The sequence below is a fragment of the Stereum hirsutum genome (genome assembly GCF_000264905.1).
Source record: "Stereum hirsutum FP-91666 SS1 unplaced genomic scaffold STEHIscaffold_16, whole genome shotgun sequence".
Taxonomy (NCBI): Eukaryota; Fungi; Basidiomycota; class Agaricomycetes; order Russulales; family Stereaceae; genus Stereum; species Stereum hirsutum.
Window position 1 is genome coordinate 1,373,151 of NW_006763146.1, and position 17,478 is coordinate 1,390,628.

The 17,478-nt window shown below is 50.8% G+C and overlaps 7 protein-coding genes across 7 annotated transcripts; 4 read left to right on the plus strand and 3 right to left on the minus strand.

The window, feature by feature from the left end:
* Positions 1-829: 829 nt before the first annotated feature.
* On the plus strand, positions 830-1,703 carry STEHIDRAFT_114791 (uncharacterized protein; the record flags this gene model as incomplete). Its single annotated transcript, XM_007309040.1, has 2 exons — positions 830-1,096; positions 1,161-1,703. 2 exons carry the CDS (start codon positions 830-832, stop codon positions 1,701-1,703), a joined length of 810 nt encoding a protein of 269 aa, XP_007309102.1.
* Positions 1,704-1,913: 210 nt separating this feature from the next.
* STEHIDRAFT_114792 (uncharacterized protein) lies at positions 1,914-4,212 on the plus strand (the record flags this gene model as incomplete). The annotated part of the gene is made up of 6 exons (XM_007309041.1): positions 1,914-2,288; positions 2,365-2,439; positions 2,508-2,886; positions 2,922-3,299; positions 3,321-3,437; positions 3,500-4,212. 6 exons carry the CDS (start codon positions 1,914-1,916, stop codon positions 4,210-4,212), a joined length of 2,037 nt encoding a protein of 678 aa, XP_007309103.1.
* A 1,154-nt stretch (positions 4,213-5,366) lies between these two features.
* STEHIDRAFT_161514 (uncharacterized protein) lies at positions 5,367-6,643 on the minus strand (the record flags this gene model as incomplete). Its single annotated transcript, XM_007309042.1, has 3 exons — positions 5,367-5,942; positions 6,037-6,282; positions 6,374-6,643. The coding sequence occupies 3 exons, from the start codon at positions 6,641-6,643 to the stop codon at positions 5,367-5,369; spliced, it is 1,092 nt and encodes a 363-aa protein (XP_007309104.1).
* Positions 6,644-9,019: 2,376 nt separating this feature from the next.
* STEHIDRAFT_161515 (uncharacterized protein) lies at positions 9,020-10,650 on the plus strand (the record flags this gene model as incomplete). Its single annotated transcript, XM_007309043.1, has 5 exons — positions 9,020-9,152; positions 9,218-9,237; positions 9,325-9,567; positions 9,648-9,963; positions 9,998-10,650. The coding sequence occupies 5 exons, from the start codon at positions 9,020-9,022 to the stop codon at positions 10,648-10,650; spliced, it is 1,365 nt and encodes a 454-aa protein (XP_007309105.1).
* Positions 10,651-11,768: 1,118 nt separating this feature from the next.
* STEHIDRAFT_161516 (uncharacterized protein) lies at positions 11,769-12,785 on the minus strand (the record flags this gene model as incomplete). Its single annotated transcript, XM_007309044.1, has 3 exons — positions 11,769-12,378; positions 12,436-12,641; positions 12,708-12,785. 3 exons carry the CDS (start codon positions 12,783-12,785, stop codon positions 11,769-11,771), a joined length of 894 nt encoding a protein of 297 aa, XP_007309106.1.
* A 686-nt stretch (positions 12,786-13,471) lies between these two features.
* Positions 13,472-14,105, minus strand: STEHIDRAFT_161517 (uncharacterized protein; the record flags this gene model as incomplete). The annotated part of the gene is made up of 4 exons (XM_007309045.1): positions 13,472-13,529; positions 13,647-13,732; positions 13,790-13,896; positions 13,979-14,105. The coding sequence occupies 4 exons, from the start codon at positions 14,103-14,105 to the stop codon at positions 13,472-13,474; spliced, it is 378 nt and encodes a 125-aa protein (XP_007309107.1).
* A 1,187-nt stretch (positions 14,106-15,292) lies between these two features.
* Positions 15,293-15,828, plus strand: STEHIDRAFT_161518 (uncharacterized protein; the record flags this gene model as incomplete). Its single annotated transcript, XM_007309046.1, has 2 exons — positions 15,293-15,347; positions 15,413-15,828. 2 exons carry the CDS (start codon positions 15,293-15,295, stop codon positions 15,826-15,828), a joined length of 471 nt encoding a protein of 156 aa, XP_007309108.1.
* Between the last annotated feature and the right edge of the window lie 1,650 nt (positions 15,829-17,478).

The window sequence follows — 17,478 nt, forward strand, 5'->3', positions numbered from 1 at the left end:
CCATTCACTCTTCCCATTCACATTCTTATTCCCTTTCTTGTTCCCGTTCGGCAATCCCTCCCCTTCTGCGCCTTCTCCCACACCCGCCCGTTCCTTTTACACCCGCTCCTCCTCCCACCCCCACTTCCACTCCCGTCCCACCAGCAGCACCCTCCGCACCCTCCGCACCTTGCCTCTCCTTCCCCTCACCAGCCTTCGCTGCAGAATACGCATTCGTATGCAACCCCATTCCACGCCCAAACGCCCTCTCCATCAGACTCCCGCTTCTGATCCTTCTTCGTCCTTGACGGCGCCTGCCTTGTTATCTCCCAGTGCGCGTATCGAGGTGGTTTCGTGGCGTAGGTGTAGGCTAGTCAGGTGATCGTGGGCGTGGCGGAGGTCGAGGTGGGAGTGGTGATGGGGGTGAGGGTGGTGGTGGTGACGTTGGCAGTGGAGGAGGACGGGATGGAGTTGGGGTTGGGAGTGGAGGATTTGGAGGGCGAGACGGTATTGGGTGGGGTTTGTTATTCATGGGATTGTTGATGGCCATGACCATACGGTGCGTTCGGGCTTCAAGTCGTATCTTGCTAGCACTCCTGGCATTACTTTTCACATTTACGTACCTTGGGTCAGATAACGGGTATGCGAGTCCACACCGACAACACGGCGGACACCGTTCTTCAATTGTTCATCGAAGCAACCCATGGTCATGGCTTTCCATCGCGGACTCGCGGAGACCGTGGTGGGGAGAATATCAAGGTCGCAGTTTGTATGATCATGCATCGGGGGGCAAATCGGGCGTCTTTTATGTGGGGATCGTGAGTTTGTTCTTTATCAATCATATGTGCAAATGACTGAGCCCAAGTTTACAAGCTCGGAGAAAAATACACGCATAGAACGCACCTGGGTGGAGGTTGGATCCCAGTTCGCTCGACGTTGGCGCGCATTCTTTGTGCGCCTCGAAAAGCTGCACGGGCTTGATCGTCTCAACGCTGCCCATCTATGGCTTCTTCATACCCTTTTCCTTGAGCCACTGAATAAGGACTGTGCTGACTTCGTCGATGCCTGGAACCACCAACCTATCTCTGGTCCTGTCACACGCAATGCTTCTCCATTGGTCCGTATGAAACTGTTTTTCTGCAGCATTCATCTTCGACAAACTCACCATCCTACAAAATTAGGATATCCGTTTCCTCAGCTTCCACGAGCACGGCATAGAAGAAGATCAACCCGGGGTTAATCCGACAGTCTTGAACGAGTATTATGGCGTGGAAGGCCTTCCTCGACGCCGTCCTCACGGAGAGACTGGTGCAGGTCATCCTGATGATGAGGCCGATGATACCGACAACGAGACTGACGTTCAAGACGATTTACTGGGCAGCATTGACGACACTCTTGCCGATGACCTTGAAGAGCACATCCGACACGACGCTATTCCTGTCCCTCCAAGCTCATGTCCATTTTCGCCCACTTCTTACGCTATATTCCTTGCTGCACTGGATGAGATTCATGCTCGCGAAGTAATACCAGAGGGTTACGGGATCATGCCCGAGGAGTGGGCAGAAAGATACTACCCACTATCGGAGACGATCACATTTGGAGTTGGTGGGAAGAAGAAACTGAAGGTGATTCTTCCAGAAGAGATCTGGTGGCCACGGGCACTGGCTTGGGTTCAGGGATTAGATTTGATGCAGACCATGCTTGTAGATGAAGATGGTGAATAAATATATTAATAGTAAATTACTTCAACCATGTCTCGAAATATGGCTAGAGCCTGAATTGAACAAGCGACCTCACAGCATCCACTCGCTCGAGCAGCCCAAATTCAAACAAATAAGTCAAAACAAAAAGAACGAAAGAAATTTTATCTTCTCCTGGCCTTTGGCTCGACTCCCCTCATCCCGTCCTTGATCCGCGATTCTCTTCCCATCACCATGGCCGCTCCGCACACCTGTGCTGATACGAAGACGAACGGACAGCCATGCCCTTGTCGACGATTCAAAAAGCCGTTAACTCCACCAGACTCTGGGCCTGAACTATGTCTCGACTGTCTCCATATCGAGGGTGCTCATCCTCTAGAAAACGAGTTGACTTCTAGCGGTAACCAGTTGACCCAGAATATTCTCAAAAATCTGCGCCCTGCTGTGAATGTATTACGCCTTGGGGATGCGGTGTCCCCGGAGGACGCAAAGGCAGAAGCGCTCTCGAGGTTTCGCCCTACAAAAGGAAACAATGCCGCCGCTTCGGGCTCTTCGAGTAAGGTGTCAGGGTCGGGGAAGCGTACTTCTGAGGGAAAGTTAAAGGGAAAGGTGACTGATTGTCTTATCGAAGAGTCTCCGGTGTGACACTAAATTTTTGGGCCACCGCCACTTGATTCTCCTACAGCAAAACAAGTCCAGTAATGACGAGCCTTGGATCAAGATTGGGACTGTAGTTCTATTTCCTGACGGCTTAGAGGAGGTGAGCATTGCTTTTTTAATATCGAGCTTACCGAGATTCAAGCTGAAGAGTGCTGACGATTTCTCTAGCACGTCGAGGGTGATGATGATGAAGCATATGAATGCAAATATCCATCTCCCAATGCATGCCTATCACTTCGGAAGGCTGGATTACTGCGAGACCTCAAGAATACGGAAGCAGACGCACTTCGCTTCAAATCCTCCTGGAGTACGGACCACATCGACAACAACTTCATGAGGCGGTTGTTTCCGGACGTGTTTGGGTTCATCGAGAGGGAGATGAGTGACGCTGTTGAGAGTGGTGATATCTTGTGGGCATTGATGGCGAGAAATGAGGGCTCGCGAGGGAAGGTTATGGTGTTGAAGAAGGAATTGGTGACTGGAGAGGATCTGAGGATGGCGAAGACACCAGATGGGCGGGGTTGGAAAGATCAGACGCTCTACTTCGGTAAGTTCCGCTTTGGTTTGACTGTCGCGCCACAGGCTCCGTATCGTTGACACAATCGCTCTCAGTCCTACGCAAAACAATCCCTGACCATACCTGGCGGAGCATCACAGACGAAGACTCCTGGGACTCGAAGACCCTCGAAGTCTACGATCGTGTTACAGGCCTTTTCGAGAAGAAAACAGCGACATCCTCTGGAGGGGTAGCTAGCGGGTTGGGGGGTGCGAAGAGCTTGGGGAAGCGGAAACGGAAGGGGAAGACAAATGCTAAGGCAAGGGCGAAGGTACGGAAGGATGTTAAGGGCAAGGGGAAAGCGAGAGTCGTGGATTCGGAGTCGGAGGACACCAGCAGTAGCGAGATGGGAGATGAGACCGGGGATGAATCGCCATCGGAGTCGACAAAGGTCTCTTCGCGTGGTACGTCTTTGTGCTATTCAGGCAATATTCTTGTGATGCTGAAGAGGCTACAATTTGCAGAGATTATGGACCTCTCACAGGAAACGGATACCGAAGAAGAGTTCCCCTTGAACCTCACAGGTAATCGGGCTGTCGTCGGTATGTTTCGAACCTGATAATATCGTTCCTTCCTGTCAGCTGAAGCATGTCTCTTTTGACAGAGGATAACAAGATTGACGATGACGACGTAGAGATTCTCGAAGCCGATCCTTCCACCACGCCACCCAACCTGCCCGCCACAGCCATGCCCTCCACATTCCCTGCCCCTGCCAACACTGCATACACATCGTCCTCGTCATCGGCCTCAGTCTCGACGTCTCATTTGACAGGGCCTTCGTCGGGTGTTCCCACTTCTGTTCATGTAAACCTATCGTCTATTCCCGTCACCATCAGCCAACAACCTGCTTCATCCTCCATTCTCCCCACTGGTGTCCCATCGTCATCGTCATCGAGCTCGGCTGCAGCTGCCGTCAGTAATCTATCATCTATGCCCGTCACCACCAGCCAACCACCCGCCTCATCCTCCATACCCCCCACTGGTTTCCCGTCATCATCGTCATCGAGCTCGGCGGCAGCTGCCGTCAGTAATGCGCAGGCGCCTATGCCATCAACAAATGTCCTATATCTTCCTGGTGGTTCGATGACCCAAGCCCCACACCACTACTCTCCAAGGCAGCAGCCCAGTGTGTCACCGTGGTTCCGTCGCAATACGGGCCCATCATATGGGACAGTCATATCTGGTTCACCTCTATCTACCCCTTCGACCTTGGGTAGCCGTCCCACCAGTTCACGTCCGGGAGACGAGAAGAAACCCAAGTTCGGTTTCCGTGATCCCGGAAAACCCGACAAAAACCCTTGGAAAAAGGAGAGGTAGAGTCATTGACGTTCGCGCCAAGGCCTCCCCTCTTCGAACGAGTGGATAGACAACCAAAAGTGAAGGTTTCATCTTCGTACTCCCCTTCTTTTCTCAACGCCACATTTTTTTACCTTCTCGAACCAAAACATTGTTTGCGTTCTTCGCATTCAGTCCGTATGTTCTTATTCACATAAGCTACATACATAAAAGATGTTATTTCCAACATCACCCTTCATGTTTTCCTGACTCACTGTTCTCTTCTTTGCTTGTGCTCGCCTTTCATACCTTCACATCATGATCTTGCCCCTTGAGTCTTCTTAGTCCCAAAAAAAGAGTTGACGCTTTCAAGAAAATGTTTACCTCTTTATTGATAATGTTTATGCCCTTGTCAACAGAACTGCGCTAAGGGCTCAGTTGCTAAATGATATGTGTGCATGCCCTTGGTACAGACTTGAGGTGATATTGCGGTAAGACCTCCCTATAGTGTGCAGAATGTATAGTGTGCATGTGCGACTTATAGTGTGCCCGATTCTTTTTTTGTACAATCCGACCGCCATAGCGTCGTACAAAAATTAATTTCGACCACACTATACGCGGCACGCACAATATAGGGCAGATGCCAGTGCACACTATAGGACCAAATGCCAGGAACTGTCAATATTTCTTATCCATGCTCGTGATCGTTCACAGCTTTTTGTTTCGTGTAGGTCTAGTTTGAGAAGCATGCGAGAAATTGGATTGACCAAACATGTGGGTGCGAGACGACCTGGCTCACTCTGACCTGCTTGTTTTATGGAACAGCATATCTACTTACAACAACTTGTATTTCACCACATGGTCAGGTCCTTGTGCATGAAGGCAAAAGTAGAGTTATGATTTATGAATTCAACCAGGTTATACAGGTTTCGACGCCTAGCACTTCTAATTGCTTGCAGCATACACGACTCCCTCTGCGACAACCCACCACCCATCCAGATGCGCCCCACACAACTCCACCAACACAGACTCAACCTCCGACCCGATCAACAAAACCGGCATCACCACCTATCCACCCACCCACCCAATTCAAAGTCGGCATCACCCCCCCTCAAATGCTCCGACAACGACTCCTTCCTCACCTTCGCGATCATATCCAACGGCGCCCTCTTCGCCAGTGCGTTCAACCTCAGTTCCTACTCCAGCTCTGCCCTTTCTTTCTCTTGCTTCTCCTTCGCATTCTCCTTCTCCTCGGGTTCGAGAGCGAGAGCGAGTCTCGGACTTTGGAGACGAGGTGTTGGGCGTGGGTGGGTGTTGTGAGGTTGGTGGTTTGGGCGGTTGGTCGGGTTGGGCTTGATGAGAGGGGTGGAGGAGGAGGGGCTGGTTGCGAGGACAGAGAGGAAGGGAGATGTGAGTTTGAGTGAGAGTTTGAGGACGAGGGGGTTTGTGGCGGCCTCGACGACCGACTTGCGGATCACGTCGAGCAGCTTCGTCTGCATGTTTAATACGTCCTGCGACGGCCTGTTCCTACCCCTGCTCCGTCTTCTATTCACCCTCGCATTTTTGCTCCCGTTCGCGTACACCTCGACCTTCAATCGATCCTCCAACGCAACAAACCCTCCCCAATCCGTCGCAGCCGGCACTCTCCCCTCCAACGCCTTCTCCCACTCATCCTTCTCCCACTCCCACCACCGCTCCACCAACACCACCAACACCACCAGCACCACCAGCGGCCTCTGCGCCCTCCTTCTCTTCCATCTCAACAATCTTCGCTATAAAGTACACATTCGGATGTGCCTCCATTCCATGCCCAAACTTCCTCTCCATAAACTTCCTGTCCCGATCCTTCTAAGTCCACGAGAGCACGTGCCACATTATTGGCCGGTGCGTGTATTTTGGCGGGTGCGTGTATTTTGGCCATTTGGTGGCGTAGGCAGATTGGGTGATTGTGGGTGTGGCGGAGGTCGAGGTCGTGTAGGGGGTGGGGTTGAGAGTGATGGTGGTAGCGTCGGAAGTGGAAGTAGGTGATATGAGATTAGGGTTGGAAGTTGAGGATTTGGAGGGTGAGGCGGTATTGGGTGCAATGGGGAGCGAGTACACGTGAGTGAGGTGCTGGAGGATGACGGAGGGTTGGAGGTGCTCAGCGATTGGACATGTCACGCTTTCACTCCCGGGTCGTTGCGGATTCCGTGTTGGCATTGACTGTGCTCGAGGTGACGTTGGACGAAGAACTGGCAGAGGGGACGACAATTTCGGAGGTGTTGTTGGTATAGAGGAAGTCCTTGACAAGTGGGAAGGACTCAGGGTGGGCTACACCGAGGTGGATTACGGGGAGTTGTTGGTGGGCCTGGGTCTTGGACAGCATTGTGCCCTTCTTGATGTAGAGAGGAAGGTTTGTGGTCGGTGATGTGGGTGTTGGTTGACGGTGTGGATCGTTGTATTTGAGTGTAGTGCCGCACAAATAGATGAGCATGTGAGTGAACAAACAAGAGATGAATATTGTCAGCAACATGTAGCGAGCATCCTTCAAAGAGATGTGTGAAGACGGAAAAAATGAGAGTTCGACAAGCCTCTAGACCGAAGATAAGCTTAACTGGCTAAAATTGTGGCGACTGCGTTGAGATGCTTGCCAGCCACAACATTAGCAGAGTTCCCTAGCACATGTTGGCCCAAGCTACGCATGGACCTTTGTGAAGTTTGTACTGGCGTCCCGAGGCGGGTTCTCTGGCATATAAAGAAAACTATATGTTAGGGATTGTATGCAAAGCTTCACACCGCTTCAAGCATCAGAGCAAATTCAGACGGCGATGTTGTCGTGCTGAGCACAGAGCGAGACACCTTTCCTTGATTGCTCTGGTCCTGAAAGCGTGAACGAATGAATAGTATTGAGATGCATACCTCATATGTGTACCCATTCACAAAGATCGTGCGGTGCACGACGTCCTTGGAACGGAGTGAATAGATGCGAACAGTGACACGAACAGAGATGCGAACACGTCCAAAGTCAACATCGGCGTGGGAAACACGTTGCGACGGAGTGCCACAACAGCCAGGAACTTGCTATGATCATCTACCGTTGCTTAAATTCATGTATGAAAATAAGTGGGAGTGCTCCAAAGGTAGCTAAAGGCTTAAACATGAGTGCCACACCGAAAAAATGGAGCTTCTACTGGTTTTGAATTTGTTGCAGCATCTCTTCAAGTACCACGCATATGTGGCCCAGACCAGATGCGATACGGAGCTAACATTCCGATCTCAGATCCAATCACGGAATGGGGCCAAGCGAGCATGTCCCCGGAACTGTGGGGCCGATATCTCCCCCACAGTTCCGGGGACACATTTCGAAGTCCGCACTTTCGTTGAATTGTTCTGTTCATCAATTATGAGTGTTGTGCGCGCTGAAGCTCTGAAGGCCCAGAAAGGCTTGCTTAGGTCGTGATCCATTTGATTTCTAGGGCCTCTCGATCTTGATTGCTGCTGTTCTATTAGCATGGTTTCCAGACAACGCCGGTGGTCCTTGTGTCAGGTTTGAGACGGCCACTCCCTTGTTCTTTTGTCTGGTTTCAAGTTGGAACAATAAGGATCCAAATAGTATATAATACTCTTACTCTTCCTCCCTGCTCTTCCTCTCTTTCTCCCGCATATCGGTTCCTCTCAATGTCGTTCGCGAGTTACTCATGTCGGCACATATTCCTGTGATTCTTGGCTTCCTATTCGACATGTTTGGTCTGCTTACTCCTAATCCGCATGTCTTCTCTTGGTGCCGTGTTCACTTGTGTTATCTATCACTCGGAGCGGGACGCTAGAGTGGGTGCCATTTAGCCTTCTAAAGGTACAGGGGGACCCTGTTGGCATCTAGGTTAAACTACACTTGTGGTTCGCTGCTCCTTGAGATGTGCATGTCCAGGATATGGATGTACGCAGTGTTGACCCCTCCACCATCCGGAACAATAGTTTGATCCTCGGTACGCCCTTACCAGCTATCTAACTTTCTTTGTTTCCTCATCAAATCCTCGCTGACCTCGCTCGACAGACACGAGCTCAGAACAATGGTTTAGGAACACGACTGAGCTCATCCATCGTCTAGTGTCATCGCTCTTTCCAAATAGGATCATGCTCCTGATTGATGAGATCTTGCCGGTTCGTTCTCCTGTTCCTCACCAACTCGGGTGTCAGTTTCTCTAAGGAACACAATCTTAGCCACGCTGCGAAGGCGATATCGTACCCGCAGACTGACGGTGCTCCCTGTACGTTCATCTTGTCCCTCTAGTCCCTCCCTCCAGTCCGCGCTCACTATCAACCGCAGCGTCATTAAGATCTATGGCTCCTTCTCCGCCGACAATCGTATTCGCCGCCCACATATCCTGTATGGAGAACTAGGACAACACTTCCGTAGTTGGCGTTCTCAGGGTCTTTCACCCCGGTACGCTCCTCTCTATTTTGTTTCGTCCCTTTTCATTTCTTTCTTGTTCTATTCTGGCCCTGCCTCCCATTTCCCTCGTTCAAGATTAAATATCACACCTCTTCCTCCCTCTCTTCTTTACGCTAACTCCTTGTTCACTCACACCACAGAAATGCTGCTCTACATGGAGCTCATCATGACCATCCTCCGCGACATGACCGACGGTTTCGACTATACCGCATTCTGAGCGATGCTCGCACAGCAGAATTTCGCAGGGACGCAGAAGGCGATGTTGAACCTTCATCTGGTGCTGTTAGATTCTTGTCTCAAGGGCGGGTCGGACGAGAATAGCGTCTAGACGCATTCTAAGTCGGGGGGCTGACGATTATCGAGTGAGCTGTTCCCCGAGTACGATCTTGTCAATGTGTATGATTTTGGAAGGAAGGAATGGCTGATTACGATGTGCTTTCGGTGTATAGTCTTTCGTCGCTGTTTATGGATCCTTTGTCGGCGTGTGGCTTCTTTGATATTATTCTTGGTCTGTTCCTTAAGGCGAAAGTCAATACCGGAAAGTTGATAGGTACAGTATACCATGTCCACTGTCATGTATTTATTTCAAATGCTGATGGGTGTATATTTTGCTAGTGCTCGACGAAGCCCACAAAGTAAGCTGAACAAACCAACAAAATCCTTCCGCCCTACAGCCTTTATCTCACTCTCACGTCCCACCATTACTTACACCCTCCCTCCAGTACCTATCCGACACCGGCGCCTCCACCCGCCTCACCAACTCCCTCCTCACCACGATCCGCCAACAACGGCACCTGAACACCCGCGTCCTCATCTCCACACAAGAACCGACCGTCGTCTCCTCCAAGTTCCTTGAGCTCAGCTCATTCATTATCGCACATCGGTTCTTGTCCCCGAAGTGGTTAAGACACTTGTCTGCGCATGTGAGCGTGGCGCAGGAGAGGCAGGACGAGCTGGTTTTAAAGGTTGGTCTTTTCTGCATCACCACCACTCATGGGTTCATCAAAGCGCGGTGTTCATTTTTATCCTTCGTGGCTGTTTTTAGGCCGTAGGCCTCCAGACGGGTCAAGCCATCATATTCGCGCCCTCCGGTCTCGGCGCCAAGAACATTGTTTCCTTCCCTGGTGCCTGGGAATCCTATTCCGCCGCCAGTATTCAGGCTCGTGGAGTGGTCACACCCTTCGGTCAAGGATACCTGCTCGTTCGGTCACGACAGCGAATTATGCTGGATGGAGGGCATTCGCTCCTCGCTATTGCGGGTAGTGTTCCTTCCAATGAGGATACTACAATTGTCGATGAAGATGAAGATGAGGGGCAGACGTCTGGTGATGAAGAGGAAGAAGATATGTCTGACGATGGAGGTGGATGTTCCTGGGAGCATGACCATTGCAGTAGTCCCTGCGACACAACGTCATATTATACCGGATGGTATTCAGTCTCTCGCCACCACGAACACTGGCAGCGCCTCTCCCAACGTTCCGAACGGCATCTCTCCCATCCTCGCAATCGAAGGCCCCACAATCATCATTCAAGAGGAAGAGCGTACATCTAACGACGGAGACGGTTCGGATACCTCGGAGTCGAACGTTCAGTCTGGGAGCGTGCCGAATGGGATAATAGCGAACGAGGGGAACCAGTGGCAGGATCCGGAACTCGAGATATGCGAGGAAGGTGACTCGGAGGAAGATGAAGAACACGGTGGTGTGGAGGATATTTCGTCAGACTCGGGCTTCGAGACTTGCGTTGACGAGGATGGGGATGAAGACGAGGATGAGGACACTCCGGTGGCAGAGACTGCCAGCATGGTAGAGTCGAGTACGATTGATCGGAGGGCGGTTGACGTGAGGACGGCCGTGGCGAGTCCGGTTCAGGTGATGAAGGCTGTGGAAGGGACGGTTCAGGAGAGTCCAGCTCAGGCAAGAATGGTTGTGGAGATGATGACCGAGGAAAGTCCTGTTCAAGCGAATACCAATGTGGCGAGCACAGCTCAGGAAAGGCCTGTTCAGGCGAAAATAGCCCTGCTCATGCAAGGACGGTTGAGGCCATAGGAAGTTCGTCGTTGAGCGAGCCCGTAGCGGATCAAGGTTCGTCTATCTGTGACCTTCATCATCGTACAAACCTGTATTGATCGTGACATATCATAGTCCCAGTTCCAGTGTCAAATGGACACAAACCGTCCGATTTACCCCCATCCAGCTCCAGTACCGGTCAGGATATTACAGGTTCGTTGCTGAGCCAGTCTGTAGAGGATTGAGGTGCGTCTAGCTGTGACCCCACTGTCAAACAAGTCTGAGTCAAACTGTGATGCAACATAGACCCAGTTCCGGTAGCCAAAGATAACAAACTCTCCGTAACTCCCTCATTCAGTTCCTGTGTAGAGAAGCACACTTCCACGTCGACCGTCTCGCCACGAGCGTATCACCCCCTGTCGCATTAACGTCGCGGGAAAGATCAACGTCTGCTGCTTCGACAAGACCGGGACGCTGACCGAAGACAGCTTAAGCCAGGTACAGTGGCCGCCATTGCAGCACTCTGACAAGTGCATCTTCCATGTAGGATGATTACGGGTGATAATGCGCTTACGGCTGTTAGTGTGGCGAGGGAGTGTAACCTCATTATGCAGATGACACAAGTGTTTGCGCCTGCATTCGTAAGAGGTGTGTCTTTCATAGTTAGCGGTGTAATCACCTGTCCAACAGATATAATCCTTTGTTCTGATATCATCGCTGTGATGGCTTGTTCAGAGAATTCGAGGACACCACTAGCGAAACTAGAATAACATGTGTAGACGATCCGAAATAAGAGCCGGATGACTATAGCTTGAGGCCGAAGGTACCCCCTGTGCATCATGGGGTCAAGAAGAAGCAAAGACAGATGTCGAAGCTAGGAACGGGTGGTTTGAGAGATATGTGGAAGAGTCTGACGAAGAATGTTGGGAGCGGAGGTGTAATGGGACGTCCTTTCACGGCGATCAATACTGAGTCCTCCCTGGACAGTTACGGGCAAGGCGTATGTCTCCCTTCACAATCAAAATGTGTCGGCTCTCATTGAACTTGTATCCAATATTTTGACATTGATCGTATAGTAACAGCGAAGTGTGGCACATATATGTCAACAACTAAACTCTGTCCTACACCCTTCCCTCTAAGGAAGCTTCTGAACCTTCTCATTCCCCGGATTTCCTAAACCCCCCAAGCGCCCGGATACCAGCCCGTATAATGACTTCCACACGTTCTAACGGGCTATTCTCCATCAGCTTGTCCAGCGTCTTCATCTTGCACACGGCATTGAAACCAGGAATATATATGTCATGCAAGGTCTCGAGGGCGTCAAACAGGTTGGCTGGGCGGTCGGGATGGAACAGCTGCTTCGTGAATCCACCCCACCAGGTGTTCTCCCACATCTCATCACAAGCTTCCTGGTCTTCACAACTGAGTCCATGAAGTACTGTTGGTGGCCAACAGGCCATGGATCGGATCAGATGATCCAGCCTCGCCTGGGTATGAGTAACAACAAAATATGCCTCGGTGCCTATCTGAGCTACGTCGTCGAGTGTAAACTTGTTGGCAGGTCGGGTGATTAAACCACGAAACACGGGCTCAATCCATTGATGGTGGTTGTACTGGAGAGCGAGATGCATACGAAGCTGCGCCGTGAGGCCTGTGTGTTTTTCGAGTGCGTTGAATGCATACTGCAGTCCATCTTCGATGATATAGAAGTGGGACATCTTGAGTATACTGAGCAAGTACTCGAGAGATGGGTTCTTTTGAAGGTAGCTGCCGGTCAATATTTAGCCAATGCCGGAGAAAACCAGACAGCAGACAATGACGGACCTGTCATATATGTACAGCAAGAGATTGTCAAAGTCGGCCTTCATGGAGGTAATGGCAACAGGGTGCGTGTTTGAAGACCCCGCCGTAGGTTCCAGCTCACCTGGTTGCTGGTTGCGTCCACTCTGAGGTAGAGAGAGCATATCCTGAAACAACGCAGAGCAAGCTGAGAGAAGGCATGGGTGGACGTTGTATAAGACGCCCTCGCACTGAAGGCAACGGGAATAAATAAGGTCAGAAAGATGAAACAAAAGCTGAGAGAGCAGCGGGCATACCTGAAGTACCAAGGAGCCATCATTGAAGTAGTAACGTTCATGACGGTTGGGAAATGGAGGGGGATCTGTGGGGCCCATGGTTGAAGAAGGAAAGAGTCTTGACTGAAGGGGCGACGACCAGATACGGTCAGATTTTCAAGACCTCCGGCAGACGCCTGGTGGCCCCGTGTTGAACGTTCAGCTCACATCCCCAGATTGCAATACCACCATGGCCTTTCCTTCTCATATTCCTGCTCTTCCTGACCCATCAGAAGACAATGGACGGAATTGGTCTGCAAATGTGCAGCGCGCTCATAACCTCATTGACCGTGCATACTGTTGCGCTCTTCTCGTAGTTCAGGAAGGCGAGCAAGATGCTCATCGCCTGCGCATCAATGCCGACAGAATCTTGGCTTGCACATTTCCTCTACTAGATGCGCTAGAACGTGAGGGCATGGACAGAGACTGGGTTAAGAGCATAGCTGAGTTACTGGCGAGCATGGTGTTACACATTGAGCGAAATGCCCATGAGGTCGATCATGTGTGAGTACCCCTTGATTATCAGTCTCTGGGTTATATTTTCTCTGCATTCATATGTGCTAGAGATTTGGAGCCCCTCGGAGGTCCTCTTTGACTGACCTTTGTTCGAGTTATTTAGTGAATCAGGACCTGTACGGCGACCTAGCAATGTGGTAATTGTAGAACACACCGGTCGGCGTGGTCGCCCAAGAAAGAACATATCGCTAGAATGGCTCCGTGATGCTCTAAGCAAGAAGAGGGCGATCTCACTCACCAAGCTTTCCAGGATCATAGGCGTCCACCGCCACACGCTGCGACATTACGCTAAAATCCATGGAGCCTACGTGGAGAGAAAGTTCAGCGACATGTCTGACGACGAACTCGACACCATCCTCATCGCATACCGCACCATTAAACCCGGGTCTGGAATTTGATACATACTAGGATTTCTGCGAGGTCTGGGAGTGCGAGTCCAGCGTGAGCGTATACGACTGAGCCTTCGTTGTGTGGATGGCCTTGCACAGGCCCTGTAGAACCACGAGGCCATTGACGACCGGTGGTACTCAGTACCAAGATCGAACTACCTCTGGCATCTTGATGGCCACCATAAACTGATCCTTTGGGGTTTTGTGATCCATGGGATTATTGACGGACATGACCATACAGTACGTGATTTCTTGCTCAGGCCCGCCTGCCAATGTTGCATGGATCGCGCCCGAAATTGATTAATGGTTACTATGTGATGTCTAGATAACAGGCATGAGAGTTCATACCGACAACCAGGCCTCCACTGTTCTCCAACTCTTTCTCAAAGCCGTCCAGGAGTTTGGCTGCCCTGGTCGTGCTCGTGGGGATCGTGGTGGAGAGAATCTGAGGGTAGCAATCTGGATGATCATGCATCGTGGTGCTAATCAAGTGTCATTCATGTGGGGCTCGTGCATTGTCCGTTTGATTTTCCTTGCAGAACTTGAATTGATTTGTCTAATTTGTATAGCTCAGAGAAGAATACAAGAATAAAACACACCTGGGTAGAAGTCGGCTCTCAGTTTGCACGGCGATGGCGCACATTTTTCGTTCGTCTTCATACACACCATGGCCTTGATCGCCTAAACCCTACCCACCTATGGCTTCTTCAAGTATTATTTCTCGATATTATCAATCAGGACTGTACCGCCTTTGTGGACGCATGGAACCATCATCCGATTTCAGGACCGGTTACACAAAATAGGTCACCTTTGGTGAGTTCAGCTCTGACCGTCCCTTGTATATTTAACGTTCACGTGCAGGCTGATGAGTATCCTTCACCCGCAATCTTAGGATATCCGCTTTGAAAGCCTTCTGTTACGACCGGGCTTAAGCTAGGCTTAAGGGCGGCGTTGGTTTTGTGAAGCGGGGAACGATCGAGTCGTTCGGCGCCGTCGGCTTGGGCGATCAGCGAGGGGCTTTGGAGGTTCCGGATCCGGGGTTCTGGCTCAGTTCGTCTAGACGCGGCGTCCGGTCTAGGATCGAGTTCGTTCAGATGAGGCGTCCTCTTCTGAGGCAGGCGTCCTGCTAGAGCTGATGTGGATTCGAGGTTCTAATGGTAAAGCTCTTCAGTAGTCGAGATTCGAGGGGTATCGTCTTGAGGTCGCACAAGACGATATCGAGAATTCTGGTGAATTCAACTGAAACACTGTAGGTACGATACAAGTGAACAGGTTGGAGAATCTCGACTACAAAGGTCCGATATTTATACTAATACAAGTCCGTGTGAATCGCCACGTCATCTAGGTCCGCCACATCAGCCTAAGAGTTTGTCTGCTCCGCCGAGCCAGAGTCAAGCCACGCCAAGATAGTCTGTGTTAGACAGAAGTAACGTGTCCGCAGTCCTCCTACGTGTCCAGCCAACTATCGTATGTGTCCGAGGTAAGTATACGTGTCCATAAGAGAAAGAGATATGTTTGTAGAAAGGTTTTTAAAGGGATTTTAGTAAGAAAGGATCGAGCCGAAGTCCGGGTGTGTGTCGCCTTACTAGGAACGCGGTAAAGGAAAAGAAAAGGAAAAGATACACGAAGTAACAAAGAAGAAAAAGTGTCCATAACACCTTCATGAGCACGGCATTGACAAAGATCAACCAGGAGTTCATCCGAGTGTACCGAACCAGTACTATGGCGTAGAAGGCTTGCCCCGCCGCTGCCGTCCTGGGCTGACCGGTGCAGGACACCCAGATGACGAGGGAGGTCTTAGCTCAGATAAAGGCGACACTGACAACGAACCTCATGAGAACGCAGAGGAACTGATCGCGGAGGATCTCGAGGAGAGTATCCGTCATGACGCCATTCCTGTCCCTCCCAGGTCGTGCCTATTCTCTCCTTCAACCTCTGCTGTATTCTTTGTGGCATTACAGAAAGTGCAGGAGCGACAGGTAGTTCTAGACGGTTATGGGCTGAAGCCCGAGGAGTGGGAGGATGCCTTCTATCCTTTGTCTGAGACAATTACGTTCGGTGTTGGTGGGAAAAAGAAGCTGAAAGTGATTCTACCGGTGGAAATATGGTGGCCCAGAGCACTTGCTTGGGTGCAGGGACTGGATTTGATGGAGAGGATACTTATAGATAGCGACAATGAATCAAACCTTTCAACCTAGTGTATTGCACCACCAATTTTGGGCCACATCATGAGTGGAACAAGTGGCGTAATAACCAAGAATAATCGGCGCCCCAATATTTTGCCGGATAAATTCACTGTAAAATTTCCTCAAATTCCGTCGTCTAGTTCTCTCATCCAAACCTCCGTTCTTCCACATCTCCAATGGCCCCCCATGCTCATACACCCGACACTTGCTCTGCCGATGAGAATGGTAAACGCTGCCCATGCCGCCGTTTTATAAAACCCATGAAGCCGACCTCCGGGAAGCAGTTATGCCGTGATTGCGGTCACATCGAAGGCGCTCATCCAGAGATTACAGTGGCTCCGATACCTTCAAGTGAATCTCAGCGTGTCCTGGATAATTTACGGCCTGCGGTTAATATTCTGCGGCTTGGTGAGGACACGACTGCCGAAGAAGCTCGAGTCGAAGCCTTAGCCAACTATCGGCCGGGCAGCACAAAGGCCTCAGGGTCATCCAGCAAGGCATCTTCAAGCAAAACAGTAGGACACTCCTCAGGTGGGAAGCTCACAACGAGCAAGGTATGCACTGACCTTTTTCCTGACGAAACATACCAAGATTTGACGTTCATTACTGGGAAAGGCTAAGACAGGTGGTAATGCGGAGACATCCGGCCCAAAAGACAAGTGGATTAATGTTGGGCAGGTTGTTCTTTTTCCTGAAGGTTTGGAAGAGGTGAGATCGTTTCTACTTTGATTTATTGTGATGTACATAGAGTATAAGCTGATACTGTGTCATATTATACACCACCAGATGCTGTTGCCTCTTTTTAAAGAGTCCCTGTACTAAGCCTAGAGCTCTTTACAAAAAGCTCATGACCTTATTGCTGTTTGCATATATCCTTTCCGCGGCGGGATTTCCCGAGAAATCGGGCACCTCAAAGGGCCTGAGGACTTTCGACCTGTATCTCTACGAAAACACAACATAATGACATGTAGCTGACCATTTTCCTATACTACGAAACGAGGTCGAGATGCCTACAGAAATAACGGGACGAAACGACCGCTATATTGCTCCCTCAGAAACAGGGCCCTGTGGGGCTGCTCTCTGCTCGACTTTTCGAGCCCTACTCCACAACGCGGACACATAAAAATAAGCGGACACCACAGGTCTATGCCGAACGCAATTGCGAAGGTGCGAGAGCAAGATTCGAGCGAAAACGGTTCAATTTTCACAGTGTTGTCCTGGGTGCCAGCAATGAGAGATGGCTCAGATTTCGGGCTAGGGAACGTGAATGCGTGCATATTTCGATGAACAAATTGTACGCGTCCATTCAGTGGCAATGGTATGACCTGCTACAAAAAGATTTGGCCCGAAACGACCTTGTTTTCATTGCAGAACATCTTGCCCCAGTCCGGGGGGCCACACTGTGCCACACTCCGAACCCGGCAAGTCCCGGTCTGCCACGTCGTGAACGCGTCTCGAGTCGCATCGCGTCGCATCCGAACTCGCCTCTTCCCCTCACGCTCCCTTCTTCCCATCCCCGCCATGGTGGACCATCGTCGCCAGAAGCGAGAGGAAGAGAGAAAGAAGAAGGCACGTAAGCAGGCCACTCAGGCTGCACCTAATAATAGCCGGACCACTCGCTCTACCTTGTCTCAATCTGCCGCTTCTGCTCAGTCTGCTCGC